Here is an 18,847-nt window from a genome sequence, read left to right on the forward strand (position 1 = left end):
TTTTTTTTAACTTGTTAGATTAGATTATGTAAGAGAATTCATGTAAAGAACTTACTATTAAGTGGCCACTTCATAATTAGCTTAAATCCAAACTCCAAGATAGGGTACTTCTGTGCTTCACACTTTAGCACCTATGCTTCCCATGTTTCTTGATGCAGTCCTCTGCTACCTTGCCATGTGTTGCACATGCTTAAGCTCTCTGCTCCTTACAGAAAGATGGCAGTCTCAGTTCCTGCTTCATCTTAAAAGAAAAACCCTGTATATATAATACATATATAGAATGTTCCAAAGATTAACCACCAAAAATAGTACACATCTAGTTGTTCTGCCACCACCTCTAATATCATTACTATAATATTGTCATAGGCAAAAAAAAAAAAGTCTTAGCATTTGTAAAAAATGCTCTGGTGTTTCTTGTGATGCAAAGAAGAATTAGAATAAAGCTGTACCAATACTAAATTTTAAAAAAGGTAGATATATGCTTTTATAGGGTAATCAGAGTTTCAGGTCAATTGTTAACCCCCATATGGGGGTTATTAGAATGGTTACTAGGGCTTCCACACATCCTCTTACTTCCATTGGTTACTCTACTGTTACCATAATACAGAACTGCTTTAGAATAAAACATTCATGAACAGAACAAACAAAATAATCAATGAATTAGCAGGAAATGTATTATCTTACTTTTAATTAATCCCTTTCACTTAAATGAACTATATTTTCACTAAACAGTTGAGTACTAACATAGTATCAAAGCTAACTAATTATATTATAGACTGTGGGTAAGGAAAAGAGCTTAACAGCCTTCTTCAAATGCTAAAGTGCTTAAAACTGTGGTCTTTAGACTCTGCTACTGAGGCTTTCACAACTCTTCTAAGTCATTATAGAGGAATGATCAGAAGATTTATTAGAAAAAAGTTTGCATTCATAAAAAGTGTATCATTTCATATTTGACAACATCCATAACTGTTCTCGTTGGTCTGTTGTGGTTAGTAATTCATTTTTGAGGAGGGAGGTGGTGAAGAATGCACTGTTACATTCCTCACGAATTGAGGCACATCCTACCCCCATTTTCTTTAATAGATATTAATCTTTTCCCTTACCCTTCCTTTCCTGCTCCCCCCTCGGAAGAAACACTTCACTAGATAGAGGAGAACAGAAGCTTTTCAAGGCGAGTGGTGTCCAGTTTACATGATACATTGCAGCTTACGTTGACCTTCTAATAGATTAAAACCAATGTAAGCGTAGATCTGCTTTTATTTTTCCACAGGAATATAAGAGGCTGTAAGTTAAATACCTTGAATTGTCCTTGCGTATAAGTAAGCTAACTTAAATAGTAGGCAATTAAGTTACTAAAAAAATGACTGACTTTCTCTTTTGAAGTGCTATTTCTCTCCTTTTTACAGACCAACATCCTCTCTCAGGTTCAGTTTTACACGGCAATATTTTCTGGAGTTTGGTTTTGCATGGTGTCAAGCAGAACTGACATGCAGCTGTGGTAGCTATTTCCCTAGTTGTTTTCTAATGAGCATGCATAGTTCCTGATATTTGCAACAGTTTACTTGGGTTCCATCTATCATAAACTGAGGGCCAAAATTATCCCGACACCAAGCTGAGTGGTGCGGTCGACACGGTTGAAGGAAAGGATGCTATTAAAGGAACCTCGAGAGGCTGGAAAGGTGGGCCTGAGTCAACCTGATGAGGTTCAGCATGACAGAGTGCAGAGTTTTGCACTCAGGCCGGAGGAATCCCAGGCATCCCTACAGACTGGAAGGAGAGGTCCTTGAGAGCAGCCCTGTGGAGAAGGACCTGGGGGTCTTGATAGATGAAAAACTTAACATGAGCCAGCAGCGTGTCCTTGTGGCTCAGAAGGCAAATGGGATCCTGGGCTCCATCAAAAGAGGGGTGGCCAGCAGGAACAGGGAGGTGATTGTTCCCCTCTACTCTGCTCTTGTGAGGCCCCATCGGGAATACTGCCTCCAAGTGTGGAACCCCCAGTACAAGAAAGACAGGGAACTGCTGGAGAGGGTCCAGAGGAGGGCCACAAAGATGATCAGGGGACTGGAGCACCTCCCCTATGAGGACAGGCTGAGGGAGCTGGGCTTGTTCAGCCTGGAGAAAAGAAGGCTGAGGGGTGACCTCACTGCAGCATTTCAGTACCTAAAGGGAGCCTACAAACAGGAGGGGAATCAACTCTTTGAAAGGGATGATAACTGCAAGATGAGGGGAAATGGTTTGAAGTTGAGGGAGGGGAGATTTAGGTTGGATGTCAGGGGGAAATTCTTTACAGAGAGTGGTGAGGTGCTGGAACAGGCTGCCCAGAGAGGCTGTGGATGCCCCGTCCCTGGAGGTGTTCAAGGCCAGATTGGATGGGGCCCTGGGCAGCCTGGTCTAGTATTAAATGAGGAGGTTGTTGGCCCTGCATGTGACAGGGGGGTTGGAGATTCATGATCCTTGAGGTCCCTTCCAACCCTGGCCATTCTGTGATTCTGTTTCTGCGATCCCAGAACAAACCCTGAATGTAAGTTAGCTACAGAAGTTGGGCTTCAGCGTTGCCTTTTTGCTGCCTGACCAAAAAAAACACCAAAACCAAACCAAGCTGTTGCACACAGATTAAGGCCAATGCACTCTAACTGCAGCTGTACAAGAAAGAATGACAAGTACTTAGCACTCATGAATTCTAAATTACACACCCACATTTTTTAAATACTACATTTGACATGTATGTTTCCAGAAAATCTTTTTATGCATATATAAAAAGACCAAAGACCCAAGTTGTTGGTAGTGAGGGTACAGACTCCATTTTATGTACATAGCACTGATGTAAGAACTGCACAAAAAGAATTTAAACTTCGTGTCTTTGTAGCAGAATCACAACAGAATTGTGAGGAGATCTGAGTTATGGTTTACCAGACCACCTCCTCTAGGTAGAATTGTTTGTGATTCACCTCCTGGATATGGCTACAGCAGGTTTACAGAGCAGCTATGGCCTCTGGATTGCCTTGTGTTCTACTGTTTACTTGATGCAGAAGGCCATGATGTATTTCAATGACAAAAAAACAGTTGAAAATCAAGTGTTACTTGTTTTACAGGTGTTACATTTATCTGTAGCAATACAAGTTCTTCGCTCTTACACACAAGTGTCACAAAGCAACCTTAATCCCTCCAAACAAAACACTTTGTACAGTTGGGGGGTGGGAGGAGAGGGATGAGAAGTGAGAAAAGCACAACTTCTTTTTCCAGCTAAAAGGTAACGGAACAAAACAAAGTGACACAAAGATGTGCTAGTGCTCCACTTTGAAATATGTATACCAAGGGATGATTCAACCTATGCCCTACTCAGACAGCTTGACAGCCACAGGCATGTCCTGCCACCTTTCTGTAAGCAGCAGACTTTAGAACTGCACTTAAATTTGTTCTAGAACTGGTACTACTGTCCACCTGAGCTGTTCAACTGTGCTCCCATTTCACCATTTTATTCCTATAAGTTTTATAAGCAAGGATTTCACCTTACAATAGCAACGGCTACAGCACTTTGAGTTATTAAAAAAGAAAAAGGAACAAAAACTGCTACACAAATCCAATGTCTTTTGAAAATATTTTATGTTAAAAATACAGGAAAATATTTATTGTTCAAAGAAGAAAAATATACTGCATGATGCCACTGGTCTAGGTATGTTCGGTAGGTGGCTGTGGCTCCATAACCAGTCACTGGAGTGATGACCCAATTTGGCAGCTAATGGTTCTTTTTCAACTTCTCAATCATTTATCAAAGCCAGAATCATACTGTGATAAAACAGAAAACACGAGACCAGTGTATTACTGAAGCACATGCAGGTAGGAACATCACTTGATTCTGTAATAGAAAGTCAAGGCAGCTACAGTACTTGATTTATTTATGAGGGACTGCAGTAGAAAACAGCAGTTGTTCTCTCTGGTTGTAGGTAGCCCCATCACAGAACTCATCAGGTTTTAACTTAACCTGATGAACTTTATTTTCTCAAATAGAACTTGTAAAATAAACCTTAATTAATAAATTTCTAAATAGGCCACTTACTTTAAGTGCTAAAATCATGTAAATCTTTATGTTGTATTTATCATTGTTTTGAAATTAAGAACTAGCCTGACTTCCCAAGCAATGTTTGATCAGAAAGAATAAAGGCATACGATACACTTGCAGCTGGCAGTCAAAATACATCACTGAAGCTTAGCAGGATGCAAGAAGATAAGACAATTATGAACATCAGCAATTACATGAGCAGAATAGAGGAGATAAAAATAGATGGCAGACAATTCCTTTGTTCTCTGAGAGCAATTTTTGAAACTAACCTGTAAAGGTACATGAAGAAACAGAGCAGATGAAAGCCTAGCTTGATCATAGCTTCCTTCATGTGTGACTTCAGTTGTCCTCGGTTATGGATCTCTGTGGGATCAAATACCCCCATGTTTCCACTTGGCACCATAATAAACCTGAAAGGAAAAAAAACACCAAGAACAGAAAAGTAGAGTTGTTAGAGCACAGGGAGTATCAGGGAATGAGACAGGAAGACTTTGCAAAGAAGGGACTTTCATCCAAAGAGTTGTTCTGCAGTTAAACAAAAGAGAGCACTTTTTCAATTCTATTTTGGTCTCAGGATATTGCATATAACTCTGCCATTGCAATCCACGAAGAATTGCAGGATTAGCCCAGCTTTCTGTGTAAAGTGGGAGAGTTCCCAGTTATATCCAATGCCAGTGCATTTTCATTGCTGTTTGTGATTACTCAGTGTTAGGAAGAAAACATCTATCTGTGGTGGACAGATGTATTAAATGAAAGAGACTGGGAAAAAAAAAAAAAAAAAAAGAATTAAATGACTTAGTTACAAAAAAAAAAAAAAAAAAATCAAGATGTATGTTATCACAAATTTCAATGGTCAAAACAAGATAAGACAAAGGATCTGCATATTATTTCTGTCTTTGTACAACTGTGCTACATTATCTCAGCAAAGACACAGCTTTCCTGTGGCCTACAGCTTGAAAGACTGAGCAGAACTGGAGAGCTTCAGTACTACTGCATGAATCCACATAAGAGCACAAGCTGAGTGAAACAAAGTCGGATGTAATCTATAGGAAGAATAAAGCAGCAAAATAAACATTTGTGTCCTGTTGAAATTCAAGAAACAGCATGTTTACTTGTCATAAGCATTTCTCAAGAGAACAAATGCAAGCATTGTGAAATTTTCACTCCAGCTGAGCCCAATCTAGAACAGTATTGCCATCATTTCACCTATATCTCACAAAGGTTTTATCTTTCTAGGAAAACACTCTTTCTACACTCCAAATTAACTCCTGGTCTTGGATATGGAGCAAAAGCAAGGTCTGTGAACAGCACACTTTCAGATTTTCTTTATATGATTAAGAATGACAACAAAAGAACCTCCGAAGAACACTCTCCCACATATTACAACAATCACTTCAATAATAGGAGGCACTTAGATACACTACAAAGCACAGACTTCTTCAGCATCAACACTGTTGTTTGGATTGGTGTCCTCATTCTGGAGTAAAATAATTAAAGCCTCTCTAAATTCATGTGCAGCAACATTTACTCCAGAAGTTACTTCTTGAAATACAGTAACATAAAGAGAAGATTCAAACACACCCACCTGGTGCTGGAAGTTTGCAGCTCACAGTAACAGGTTTAGACTTAATCTGTTCCTACTTGATCCTAGCTTAGTCACTGACACCCCCTCTCTTTACTGTGCTCAAACTATTTTACAATCCAAGATTTTTCTGACTACTGTACCATCTGTCCTTTAAACAACTGGGGCAAACTTAAGTTTTACCCCAAATCATCAGATCCCCTCTCTAACACTAAACACACTTGTTTTTATCAAGCTGTATCACCTTCAGTATGGATGAGATTGTCCAGGCTGTCAGTGTGGGTGAAAGCCCTGGATCCTCAGAAAGGAGGTAGGATTAACAGTAGAGCCCTAACTAACATTTTGACATCCTCTGTCAGGATAGGCAAAGTATCACATTGTCATATTCATTTAATAAGTGTACTGCACATCTAGAATTGAGGAAATGAACCTAGATTTTAGTGTATTGTGAATGACAAATATGAGAGCTGTCAATTAAAAAAGACAACATTCAAAGCTTTCTGCCTGAAGTGTGGAAATAGTGATCTCTGCATCATTAGCTTGCAGAATTCCTTCTGACAGGTCTGGATGAGAAAACAAGAGGCTACTTTACACATTAACATAAACAAAAGGAAGTAGCAAAGAGGAAACTAGTGTAAGAAATCTTCTCAAATTCAAAGAAAACACATTCATACTCTAGTGCCTCTGTAGAAACAAGCTACCCTAAAAGAAACATAGTAATACTACTCTCAGCAGCAGATACCAAAGGGAACATCAGTCATTTGATGCAACAGCATTGCACAAGCATACAGCTGTACACACAGGTGGCCAAACAAAACTATCCCCATGTGGGCCTTTAGGCAACGCTCAGCAATTAACCACAAAGCGCCTCATGTTTCTTCAACCAAGAAACATTTGAAATCTTTGCTAGAAGCCTTTTGCAGAAAAGACATAATTACGGAATTACAGTTCCACAGAACAATCAGGATAATAGGAAAGACATCTTCTCTTTCATGAGAGCTACAAAACCCTTTTTTATTTAACCAACAACCCAAACTGTCCCAGCAAACAGTCAATCCCAGCAGGTGTGTGGAAACAAGAATTACAGCTAACTTTTTAAGCCTTACACTTTTGGTCTGTTAACTGCCTGTAGTACAGGGAATGATTTGCCAAAAACCCATATTCAGTTTCATCAGCATAAACACCCCTTAGGACTCAATTCTCTGCACATCAAGTGATATCACACATTTCAAAATGATACAAAATAGAACACGTTTGAACCGACCACCCCAATGTTGCCACATGCAAAGCTCTACTAGGAAGCAAATCATTCCAAAGCTGCAGACAGCTCAGTGTGTGAAGACCTGTACCACGGACAGCTGTCATAAAGAGACTAATATGGAAACCTCTCCAAATGGTGGACCCCAAAATTCTATTAGATAAAGCAAGTGAGGGGAAGAAACTGAACTATACACAAAGGTGGGTGCTGGGGATAACAAGGCGGATGATTTTATAGCCAGCAGCCAGGCTATGTACTTTTGTGCTGGTATCACTCTCAGACACATAGGTAAAGAATGAAGGACAGTAGCAACTGTGCCTGCAGCAGTACTTCCTAACCCCAACTAACATGCTGTTACTTCTTACTTCCTTCAAGCTTAGGAACTGTTCATATATATCAAGATTTGTCAATCTTGATTTGGAATCTGTTCATTAGAAAGAATTGCAAACAAAGGCCAAAAGCTTTATATGCTTTACTCTGCTGTGTTTCTTCTAATATTAACTGCAAAGAGAGGAGATCCTTGTTAGTTAGATCTGTGGAGACTTAAGAGCTCAAGAAACTGAAACATTTCATTAAGACATATTCATGCTAGCCTTAAAGCTGAACTACTAACAGTGAATGAAAAGCACACAAAATCATTTGCACTTACCGATATATATTCCATGTTGCTATTGGCAAATTAAGGAGGAAGATGAACCAGTGCAATGAAATAAGCATTAATACAGTGACAACAGCATGGCCAATCACCTCAGGGACAACCCACTGTAAAAATAATAATAATAATATTTTTAAAAGATGGAAAATAAAGTTACATAAACAAACGTAAATTACTTTCTGAAATAAAAACCTGCATCATCATCTGGTTCTAACCATATCAAACTGAGAAAACTCATGGAGACGTGATTTCATCACAATGTGGGGAAATTAATACTTCAATCAGATTCCACATGAGTAAGCCAAAAATCATGCCCTAAGGTACTAAAACAGAGGTTCTATATTTAACACAGTGATTTCTAGAATGAAACACAGCAGCCGTTCAATCACACCTATATTACACAAACATTAAAGAAAATAAGAAAGCATGCAGAGCTCCTCTGAAATCACTGCACAGAACGCTTGATGTAGGAATGAAAGAAGCAGATAACTAAAATCTGCAGATACAGGACATACAAACACCTTCAGGCGTGGTATAAATAAGAATATGGACCAATATGAAAACAGACATGGGTAAACTGGGTCAGCCCCTAGCAAGAACACATTTTTGGCTTGAGAGTATCCTGTAGTGTTCTTGTGTTTAGAAGGTTTAGAAAATACCTTTGAATCAGAGCGAACAGATATATGTGAATGTCATACTGATTTAGCAAAACAGTTTCAAGTGGATTTGATTAAAATTGTACTTTTTTTTTTTTTTTTTTTTTTTAATCCCAGCAAAACACTCTGCTGCTGAGGAGGTTTGGAACTATACACAAGTGTCAAAGACAGCTGCTTTAAGGATCCCTGAATTCAGCCACAAGCAGACATTGCTACCTGATGGCACACGCACACAGAGGAAAGCTGAAAAGCTCTGTGATGAGTAAAGTTCAAGTGCCATGAATTCAGAATAGCAGCCCACCTCTGAGCTCTGACAGCCAGCAGAACAGCCTCTAGGGACTAACTTACTGACAGACAGGGACCTGACAAAGACAGGCAGACTGAAATAAAGGAGAAACACTTTGAGAAAGTATCGCCAATCCAGGCTCTTCAGATATACATTAGCATTTGTTATTTGTGATGCGGAGATACCAGATTGCTTTTTTAAACCCCACTAAATGCAAAGAATAATCATTTACTTTATTGAGTTTTGAACAGCAAGACCTCGCGTTGATGTAGTCACATTCCAAATCTGATAGCGTAATTATCTGAAAGTAGCGATAAGGAACAACTGTGCCCTAAGTCAGAATACTCAGGCACTCAAAGGAGAGGTTCAAGTTGGATATCAGCACAGGGTTCTGCCAGAGGGTGGTGGGCACAGAACAGGCTGCCCAGGGCGGTGGGCACAGCCCCAGAGCTGGACTTCAAAGGGCGTTTGGGCACTGCTCTCAGACACAGGGTTGGGATTTTGGGTGGAGCCACCACCTGGAATCATTGATCCTTATGAGGCCTTTTTAGCTTGGGATCTTCTACGATTCTACATTTGCATGCAGGAAGCTGAGGAGAGCGCTGTGCCCTGGGCACAGATTGCCATTCCACAGCACACCTGCCACAGGCACATTTCCATCAGCCCAGCTCAGCCCTCCCTGTGGCACAGGGTTAGGCCGCACTTCACTATCAGCCTCAATGACTTTATGGCACTTCTCCACCGGCAACTATTGGAACAAAGTTCAGCTTGATGCCGAAAGCAGAGCAGGGAGGCACACTTGACGATTTCACAGAACCACAGAATGGCCAGGGTTGGAAGGGACCTCAAGGATCATGAATCTCCAACCCCCCTGCCACATGCAGGGCCAACAACCTCCACATTCGATACCAGACCAGGCTGCCCAGGGCCCCATCCAATCTGGCCTTGAACACTTCCAGGGACGGGGCATCCACAACCTCTCTGGGCAGCCTGTTCCAGTACCTCACCACTCTCCCTGTAAAGAACTTCACCCTGACATCCAACCTAAATCTCCCCTCCCTCAACTTCAAACCATTTCCCCTTGTCCTGCAGTTATCTACCCTTTCAAAGAGTTGATTCCGCTCCCCTCTGTAGGCTCCCTTTAGGTACTGAAATGCTGCAATGAGGTCACCCCGCAGCCTTCTTTTCTTCAGGCTGAACAAGCCCAGCTCCCTGTCTTTGCAGGGGAGGTGCTCCAGTCCCCTGATCATCTTCGTGGCCCTCCTCTGGACCTCTCCAACAGCTCCCTGTCTTTCTTGTACTGGGGGCTCCACACTTGGACGCAGTACTCCAGATGGGGCCTCACAAGAGCAGAGTACAGGGGGACAATCAGCTCCCTGTCCCTGCTGGCCACCCCTCTTTTGATGGAGCCCAGGATCCCATTTGCCTTCCAAGCCGCAAGCATTAAGAGCTGGGAGCACGAGGGGCAGAACGAGGATCGCACCCCGCCCGCCGGGCGCCCTTCCCAACCGCGCACCGCCGCAGCCGCCGAGCCCCGCGCGGCTCGCAGTAGCTCAGGACCCCCCAGACGCCGTCCCGAGGTCTCTCCCCGCCGCGAGGCCGGGCCCGCTCCGCCCGCAGCCCCTCGCAGCCGCCACAGAGCCCGGCCTCCGCCGGGCGCGGCCCCGACCCGACCGCAGAAGGATACGAAGTAGACGGAGAGGAAGATGAGAGCGCAGCAGTCGATAAGCGAGAAGATGAAGACCACCGACTCCATCCCGCCGACCTCCCGGCCGCCGTACGCCCCGCCCGGGTCCCGCAGGACCCGCCCCGCCGCCGGGCACGCCGGGAACGGGAGTCCAGCCGGCCGCGGGGCGGGCACGCGCGGCGGCGGCGATGCGGAGCCGGCCGGGCTCCTTCGTGGACCTGCGGCTGAAGCAGCGCGTGAAGCAGGTCCGTGCCTTGCCTCTTCCCTCAGCCCCGGGGGGCGGGACGGGCCGCGCCGCGCCGCGCCGCGGGCGGAGGGCGCGGGGGAGAGGCCTCGTCCCGTCGTCGTGCTTCCTACCGCCGCTCCGGCCTTAGGATGGAGCCGAGCGAGCGGAGGAGAGGAGAAAAGGCGCGGTTTCCTCCATAGCCCATCGATGAGGGGCGGACCGCGCCGCTCCCCCCGGGTCTGTGGAAGCTTCGCTCGCGGGCGGGCCGGCTCGGAGCTGTGCCGTCCTCCTTGTGGCTGCCGAGCCTCGAGCAGGCAGCTTGCGTGCGGCTGCTCTGGTGAAGTGAGCGAGTGGGTCTGATTCGCCTCCAAACGTGTCTAAGTTCTTTACAGAGAGAGTGGTGAGGTGCTGGAACAGCTGCCCAGAGAGGCTGTGGATGCCCCGTCCCTGGAAGTGTTCAAGGCCGGGTTGGATGGGGCCCTGGGCAGCCTGATCTAGCATTAAACGAGGAGGTTGTTGGCCCTGCATGTGGCAGGGGGGTTGGAGATTCATGGTCCTTGAGGTCCCTTCTAACCTTGGCCATTCTGTGATTCTGTGTCTCATTTCAGTACCTATCAAGCAGCAAGTGCAGCGATTATGTGGACATCGGGATCCTGGCCTCTGATCTGCAGAAAACCTACAGGTGAGTGTAGGATCAGTGTCTTTATATTCCATAGTCGAGATATAAAACGTATCATTTCGTATTTGTGTGCTGTTAAAATTCTAATCTTATGTTACCTTCTTTGCCAGTTGTTGAGGTTAATTGAAACAGTAAGATTGTTTCTGGTCCAGTCTTTTCCTCTGCTGGTATATCAACTAGCTTACATTATATCATTATGTTAGCTTCATGATTCAACTCTTATTGAAGAACTACAGATGCATAACAGCAGTTGATCTTTACCCTAGAGAGCTGGAAACATAGAAGAAAATAATACCTGGATGCAGGCAGATGAGGTGGCTGCAGGACCCTGACTCTTGCACAGTGGAACAGTCAGCCCTGCCAAATTATTTGTCAGCTTTTTTCTTTGTGGGGCGAAGGGTTGTGTTTCAGCAGGTCGTGGATGGATGTGGGAGTAAAGGGAAGTAGAGAAGGATATTCATTCACGTTTGCACAATCTATTTTTTAATGTCTTGTTAGAGAAAGTGTGATAGAACGAGGGGAAATGGCTTCATGTTTAAATAGGGTAAGCTTAAGCTGGCTATAAGGAGAAAGTTTTTTACACTGAGGGTAGTAAGGCACTGGAACCAGTTGCATAGAGATGTGGTTGATGGCCTTGAAAGATCAGGATGGACAGGGCTCTGAGCACCTGTTCTGCTGCAGGTGTCCCTGTTCATTGCAGGGGAGTTGGACCAGATGGCCCTTAAAGGTTCCTTCTAACTCTAAAGATACTGTGATTCTGTGAAACCCTTGACTTGGATTTTTATGGGTCTTGGCATTTTGTTTTTCTTGTGTCAGCTATTATATAAAACCAAACAAAATGGTCTCCTGAAGTGAAAGTAAAATGTTAATGATAATTTATTTGTAGTTAAGGATGCTCATTGGATCGGGTTTTCTTTCACTGACATGTTATTATATATTCCAATTGTTCTAACTGGACTGTCCTTTCCAGGATGTAGTCCTGTGTCCACATGTTTTTGCCTAAATTAAAATAAGAAAACCAGTAGTGTTGTTGGGAAATAGAATCCATTGTGCTCATTTGTATGTTCTGTCTCTCTATAGCTAAAGAAGGCTTACATAATTTTTACTAAACATCCCTTTAGAGACTGAGGTATTCTGATGTTGTCTTCATCCTGGTGATTGACTTATTCTGGCCTTAAGAAAAAAATGGTCATGCAATCAGGCTGGTTCTTAATAAGAATTTGTGCAAAACTTTGGCTACCAACTTACAATGCATGACATTTTGTTGGTTTTCTTTTTTTTCAGTACTGAGTATGGACGAAGAAAACGAAATGCTTTTAGAATACAAGTTGCAAAAGGTAGTTCTGTCGATGTTGTGTCCACAGTACCAGGATTTTGGTTATACTTCGGTTGTTCTGCTAATGTGTTTAAACTTTTTCTTCAGTGTTTGGAATAATCAGCAATGAAAAAAAAAAAGAAGATTTAACAGCTTTAGAAGCTGAACATTTGGCAAAAAGAGCAAGGCATGAACACAAGAGAAATGAGTAAGAGGAATTTTTACCATTTGATAACTTTAATATTGCCCGTAATATTTAGCTTTTCTTTACAGCTTTCTCTTTCTGTATTATTAAGTTTTAGTAGTTTGAAGGTTATAGGCCAGTCCTTAATTTCCTGTAGGTTTTTCTTCCAAGCATATGTTAAAGAGTGGATCATAGTTTCTCTGCTGTGAGAAATGTATGGTCCTGAATTACTGGATATCCTTCTGACTTCCTGATAGTTTTCTATATGTTTAAGTTCCTTTGTTTTGTTTTTAATCTTTGATGTGTGTCATAGATATTATCTAAATCTGGAGGAGAAGGCTACAGGAGAAGCTATTCTGAGTAAATCACTGCTAGCAGGGAGGTTGGCATTAAGATTCCTGACTCCTAAATCTATGCATAGTCTCATGGAAGATTGTGTTTTCTAACCTGTGATAAATATCAAGGATCTCAAGAGCAATTAAGACACTGTAATCAGAAGGACTACTATAATTCAGCAGTGATTTACTGTAGCTTCCCTTTTGCTAGCCTTGGTTTCATGGTGAGCTGAATCACATTGGTGCCAGATCCCTACCCTGACTGTCTTTCAGCCAGGATACCACATTAATCCAACCCATTGCAGCCATGGAAAGAATGCAGTTTTAGACTCTTCACAGTAGTAAATTTAGAACACAGTTCGTTTTCACTCTTACCCTGTGTTTCTTAATTGCGGGGAACAATGTTGTGAAAATTGCATTTGTTCTGTTTTGTGCGTGTGTCTCTCTTTCAGTTTTTCTCTAATACATCATGTTTTTGTCTTCTTACCATGTAAAGGACTACAGGAAGTTCCACAGAGGACTCTGAAGATGATGATTATCCAGAAGATTTAGTAAGTTATATTAAATTATGATTTCTTGTATTTATGTAACGCATGATTGTGTTTAGTAAAATTGCAGTAAAAGTTTAAAAATTGCAGTGAAAAGGTGGCTAATTTCTGGCAATAAAGGAAGAAGCTGTGGTGAGGAATCACTTTTGAAGAAAGCATGCTGGAGGGCCAGAAGTGTTGGCCATCAAATGATTGAAGTGGTTGAAGGAATTGGCACTTCTGATTATTATTGAAATGATAACTATTAGCTAATTAATGGGTTGTTTCAGGGTAAATTGTAAAGGCTGTTGCCTGTTCAACCAGCAGATGTAGTTTTGTCTGTGGTCATTTGACCTTGAATGGAGTGTGATAGAAGATATACGATTACTTTTTCCAGTGAGGTTAATAATGACTAATGTTTATAGAATACTTTTCATTGGCTTCTTAATATATGTAACCCAAACTATAACCTTTATTTTCTGTTTTTCTTTTAAATACATAAATTTGCAGTCTACAAATAATATGAACAGTTCCCTGATGACCTTATACAAGAAAGGAAATCCTGATTCTGTTCCAGCCACTCCAAAAAATGAATCAATGGAAACCTCCACTCCTGTGCAAACAGCACCTCAAACAAGCACCCTTTCACCAGCATCTCAGGTTGAAACACGCATCTCTAAAGGTGGCTGGTTCATCGATAAGACTCCAAGTGGGAAAGAATTTTTCATTGATCTTTCTGAAGATGGAGAAGGAGATGAGGAGAAAGTGATTTCTGAGGTATTGTATTATACTAACCCAATGTGTTTTAGGTAGCAAGTATGGCTATAAATTCCTATGTAATTTAACTGGCTTCTAAAGACAGATACTAAGACCAAAAGGACTGTATGTCTTTGTGGATGTTTAAAATTACTTTTATTACAAACATACATGCTTTATTAAATGCAGCAGAAATCTTAAATAGAAGGGAAGACTGGCTTGAGCCTAGTAGAGTACAGATTTTTAGCCTGGTTTCTAAAGAAGATGAGGCTTAGGACTTTGTTCTGTTATGTCAGAAGTGATTTTTGAACATTCTGGCAAATTTCAGTCCAAAAGTTAAGAAGACTTTCTTGTATAATTTTGAGGAAAGATGTAGTTCTTAGTAGTAGGGAGACCCAAATTAGTGCCCCTACTGAGGGAAAGGTAAGTGGAACTTAATTATGATTTATTCCATTTGCCAGCGACCAACGTTACTAGTCACCAAGCATATTCTTTGCTGTAGCCATAGCATGTGATCTCCCTTAGTCAGTGGCTAGTTTCAGTGATCCCAGAGAGATTGTTTGGATGGATGAAGATTGGGGAAGTTGAAAGGCTTGGAAACGTATTGATGTATAATGCAGTTAAAAATAGAAGGTATTCCTATCCAAACCTACTGCTCACTTTGTGACTTTTCTCCATGTGCTTTTTTTTTTCATTAATTTTTTTCAAAAAAAACCCAAAAAACAAAAAACACCTTTGTTTAGCTATTGGAAGCTCTATTTATTTGTGGGAAACAACATTTAATTTTATTGTGTATTTTATTTTAATGAAGGAATAACTGCATTTACAGCTACCTTTTGAATACACAAAGTGCTTATTGAATAGGGAGATTTGACAAATTATCCTTTGATTAGATTAGATTGTGGGGTTTTTTTAGTTGTAGTTTGGTTATGAGTATGTACTCCTAGCAAAAATGTGACTGATATAATTAGCTCCTAAAATAATAATTAAAAAAAAAAAAAAAACAAGGCAAAATCTAAATCTAAATAATGTCTGTTAAGCACTGTGATGTTTTGTTCTTTGAAGTATTTGCAGGAATTCACTGACTGTCTATATTATTCTGTTTTTATACATTAGAAATCAACAGAATTTTCTGTCTTGGAAAGTGAAAAAAAGAAGACAAAGGGTAAAAGAGCAAAAAGGAAAAAAGAAGAATTTCCAGATGTAGATAAAGAAATTGAATCCATCTTACTTAAAGGGAAAGGTGAGAAGTTGTTTTTGGCATGCTGCTCTAACAGAGAGATGATGGTGGGTGACCATGGAATCCATTATAGAGAACTGTTACTTTTCTGAGGTACAGAGAAGTGACCTCGAGTGTGTTGTTAATAGGCACTAAAACATATTCCAGGCGTGTATGTGCTACCAAAAATAATACTGCTCCATGTACTTAGCTAACTGTTGAGGCTGAGATCTTTTTTGTTTTATATTAGTAGCTTTGATTATGCTTTGTCTAAATTTGCATGGCTTATTTTCTCCTGAACAGGTAAAAGTAAGGGACCAGAGCTTTACCACCCATCAGTGAAGTTTGAGGATGTTGGAGGCAACGACGAAACTTTGAAGGTTAGTTTAAGTGTTGATTAAAACATCGTGTGAAAAATGACAAATGAGATGTCTGTCAGAATTCATCTGGCACTAAGAATAGTTGCTTATATCAACAGCAACAGAGTTGCTATTCTTTTTTTCCTTTGATCAATTTTTCTGAAAGCTGTCACTAACACTGTATTAATAAACCAAAGTTCTTTTTGTTTTGGTCTGTGTATAATATTGACAATTTATAATTTTTTTTTTCAATTTTAATACTTTTTTTTTTATTATTTAAATGGAGATCTCTCTTGTTCTTAATAGGAAATATGCAAGATGCTGATTCATGTTCGTCATCCTGAAGTCTATCTCCACTTGGGTGTGGTTCCACCTCGTGGTTTTCTTCTACATGGACCACCAGGATGTGGAAAGACACTACTTGCACAGGCAATTGCTGGAGTAAGCTAAAGCTAAAGATAAACTTAGCTTTTTCCTTATGTTTAGAAAGAGAAGAAATAACTCTCTTTCATCATAGAGTACGTCCTTTCCTCTTTGTTATCTCTTTTCTCTGCTTGTTCTCTTAGTCCAAACTACATTTATTTTCACTTCCTTAGTTTAAATTCCATTTGCATTTGCACTTTATGGGACCTCCTATGAAGAGGGGATGTAACTGAATTAATTGTCCTGAGGCATTCCCAGGATTGCAGTATAGGCATGGGAAATGGGAAGGCTATACATGGAAGGCACTTTTGATGAAAATTACTATAGGAAACTTGGCTTTCATATCCAGTTCTATTCATACAGCAAAATATCTTAAAACTGTTTTTAAATTGAGGTTATTATCTTTTTAAAGGGCACTTTCAGATTTATTTTCGAATACAAAATCTTCAGGTGTAAAAGATGTTGTATTGAAAAATACTTATTTTTTAGGACCACCAACATTCCTTCCCTCTGGTAATACTGTACAGTGTTCCTCGTTTCTTTCAGGAACTTGAGCTCCCAATGCTGAAAGTGGCAGCAACAGAGATGGTGTCTGGAGTGTCGGGAGAATCTGAGCAGAAACTGAGAGAATTATTTGATCAGGCCATGGTAAGGCACCCATTGGAAATAACATCGAGTTGTTTGCACTTTTCTTCGTAGAGATTCACACTTTGTTGCTGTGGTTTGAATTTGAGTGAATTATTAGTGATAATCTTTATGCTGCTGCACACAAGCTACAGTGTCTCCATTTCCGTGACCAGAATTCCATTGTACTGTCATGTGGTCACAGACCATGAAGGTTGCTGTTCTAAAGTCTTGACAGAAGATAGTTCATAGTATCAATATAATGGAAGCAATGTAAATTATTTACTTATTTGGAGCTACTTGGAATGATTTCTAAAAATTAAAAAAACTATACAAGCTGTTTACTGTGCTTTTTTTGTTACAAGTTTTTATTGTTGTTTTTGTCTGGCTTTGAATTTGAGTTAAGGCTTTGGGCCTTTAGGCATGAAGTTTGGGACAAATATCAAAGAGCAGAAGTGAAGTTGCATTTAAAGTCTTGCTCTGCCTTAATATGAATATTAAGCACACAAGAGAACTGAGCTGCTATGTATCAGACATCCAGATTTGTAATGATGAAACACTCTTGTGATAAAGATGCAACTTTCAGACATGGTGAGAAACAAAGAGAACCAGGATGAAATAATTTTAATTTGATTGAAAGATTTTCTGTTTGTTAATATGGCTAATTAAACAAAAGAATGGGGACAGTTTTCTGTTTCTGATCTCTGAGAATATTCTTGTTTTCTAACTACTCCTTTATTCTATCTTTCCCCATAACTGCATGCAAATGTTTAGAGTATGTATAAAACAGTGATAAATAGGGCAAAGTGCTTAATTTTCAAGCTGTTAGATTATGATGTTTCAGGTTTCTACTACATTTTAATTTTCAGAAAGCCTTATTAAGATGTTGTTTGGAACAAAAATAAGTGAACACAGAGTATTTAAAATTCAATACCTTTTGTATATGTATTAGTTCATAAAAGGTTGCTATAAAAGTTATTTTTAATAGATGAAATACATTGTAGAAAATAGGTTTAAAATTTGTTGCTTTTCCTACTGTATTCGTATAAGTGGATTTTCCACTTGGTTTTTGTACTCTTGTAGGGAAAGGGCCATTGCACTGCATGTTGTGCATGTACTGTGGAATCTTTGTAGCTCACTTCTTTGTCTTCTGTCAAAGGGAAGAAAAGGTGAATGACAGCTAGATGGCGCAGTTGGTGCCTGATAACGCTGAATGCTTGGGGCTTCAAACACTAGTTTTCTGACTGGGAATTCAGACTTTTTTAGATGATGATTCAAGTATTTTCCATAAGTCCTCCTTTGTACCATGAGTGCTTGATAATATAATCTTATATTATCAACTATTACAACTAAATGCTATTGTTATTGTTTTATGTTAGTGTTGGCTTTTTATGAATGCAAAGTGCTTGAAATGTTAGAATACAGCTGTGTAATTTTGTGATGATTAATAATTCTTGTACCTAGCTCAATGCACCATGTGTCCTTTTCATTGATGAGATTGATGCAATCACCCCAAAAAGAGAAGTTGCTTCAAAGGACATGGAGCGGAGAATTGTGGCCCAGCTCCTAACTTGTTTGGATGGTCAGTTTCAAAACCTCTGTACTGAGCTAAGATCTTTCTAATTATCAGTCAGTCTAATTAGCTTTTCTTCATTAGTGACTTGTGGTTACTTTAGTGGAGATGGTGGTAATCGTTTTTCATGTTTTGGCACTGTTTTACCTGTGTGTGAGGGGGGTGGGAAACTTCTAATAAGTCTGAGGGGATGTTACTGCATTATTTTTCACATCCTCTCTGTTATGTAAAAAGACTCGATGGGAGAATCTGTCAAATATTATTTGAAATGCGTATTTCTGCTTAACTGTGCAAAACACCTGTTCTGGACAGTTGAAATAAGGATATACAGCATCTTAGTGTGATTGTTGGTTACTTTGTACTGTTCTAAGTATTACTGCCTGTGGCAGAAACAGAGTAACGTATATATCAGAATAAAGTTGGGAAGGTGGTTATGAGTACTA

At 40.4% G+C, this 18,847-nt stretch overlaps 2 protein-coding genes across 4 annotated transcripts in view; one reads left to right on the plus strand and one right to left on the minus strand.

Annotated features, from left to right (window-relative positions):
• Positions 1-2,334: 2,334 nt before the first annotated feature.
• CNIH4 (cornichon family member 4) lies at positions 2,335-10,333 on the minus strand. The gene is made up of 5 exons (XM_031596392.2): positions 10,185-10,333; positions 8,730-8,798; positions 7,550-7,662; positions 4,330-4,470; positions 2,335-3,786 (listed from the first exon to the last, which is right to left on the minus strand). The coding sequence occupies exons 1-5, from the start codon at positions 10,251-10,253 to the stop codon at positions 3,759-3,761; spliced, it is 420 nt and encodes a 139-aa protein (XP_031452252.1). The 5' UTR covers positions 10,254-10,333; the 3' UTR covers positions 2,335-3,758.
• The window catches only part of NVL (nuclear VCP like), a 31,065-nt gene continuing 22,521 nt past the window's right edge, over positions 10,304-18,847 (plus strand). For 2 of the 3 annotated variants that reach the window (XM_090134996.1, XM_090134997.1), the window contains exons 1-11: positions 10,541-10,752; positions 11,019-11,092; positions 12,374-12,426; positions 12,513-12,612; positions 13,420-13,474; positions 13,961-14,227; positions 15,323-15,449; positions 15,729-15,805; positions 16,091-16,225; positions 16,754-16,855; positions 18,296-18,413. In XM_090134996.1, coding sequence (XP_089991122.1) covers positions 10,618-10,752; positions 11,019-11,092; positions 12,374-12,426; positions 12,513-12,612; positions 13,420-13,474; positions 13,961-14,227; positions 15,323-15,449; positions 15,729-15,805; positions 16,091-16,225; positions 16,754-16,855; positions 18,296-18,413 — 1,243 coding nt within the window. In that variant the 5' untranslated portion in view covers positions 10,541-10,617. Of the gene's footprint in view, positions 10,430-10,540; positions 10,753-11,018; positions 11,093-12,373; positions 12,427-12,512; positions 12,613-13,419; positions 13,475-13,960; positions 14,228-15,322; positions 15,450-15,728; positions 15,806-16,090; positions 16,226-16,753; positions 16,856-18,295; positions 18,414-18,847 lie in introns of those variants that run through there. The other variant, XM_031596344.2, reaches the window with a different exon arrangement.

This window comes from Phasianus colchicus, chromosome 2 (assembly GCF_987193195.1).
Source record: "Phasianus colchicus chromosome 2, bPhaCol1.hap1.1, whole genome shotgun sequence".
NCBI lineage: Eukaryota > Metazoa > Chordata > Aves > Galliformes > Phasianidae > Phasianus > Phasianus colchicus.

What these genes read in the sequence shown, in the direction of transcription:
- CNIH4 (XM_031596392.2), bottom strand. Translation starts at nt 10,253, where the DNA reads ATGGAGTCGGTGGTCTTCATCTTCTCGCTTATCGACTGCTGCGCTCTC. An exon ending in GCAACATGGAATATATATCG is followed by an intron (nt 4,471 to 7,549) that starts GTAAGTGCAAAT and finishes TTTTCCTTTCAG; the next exon opens with GTTTATTATGGTGCCAAGTG. An exon ending in TTCTTCATGTACCTTTACAG is followed by an intron (nt 3,787 to 4,329) that starts GTTAGTTTCAAA and finishes GTTTTATCACAG; the next exon opens with TATGATTCTGGCTTTGATAA.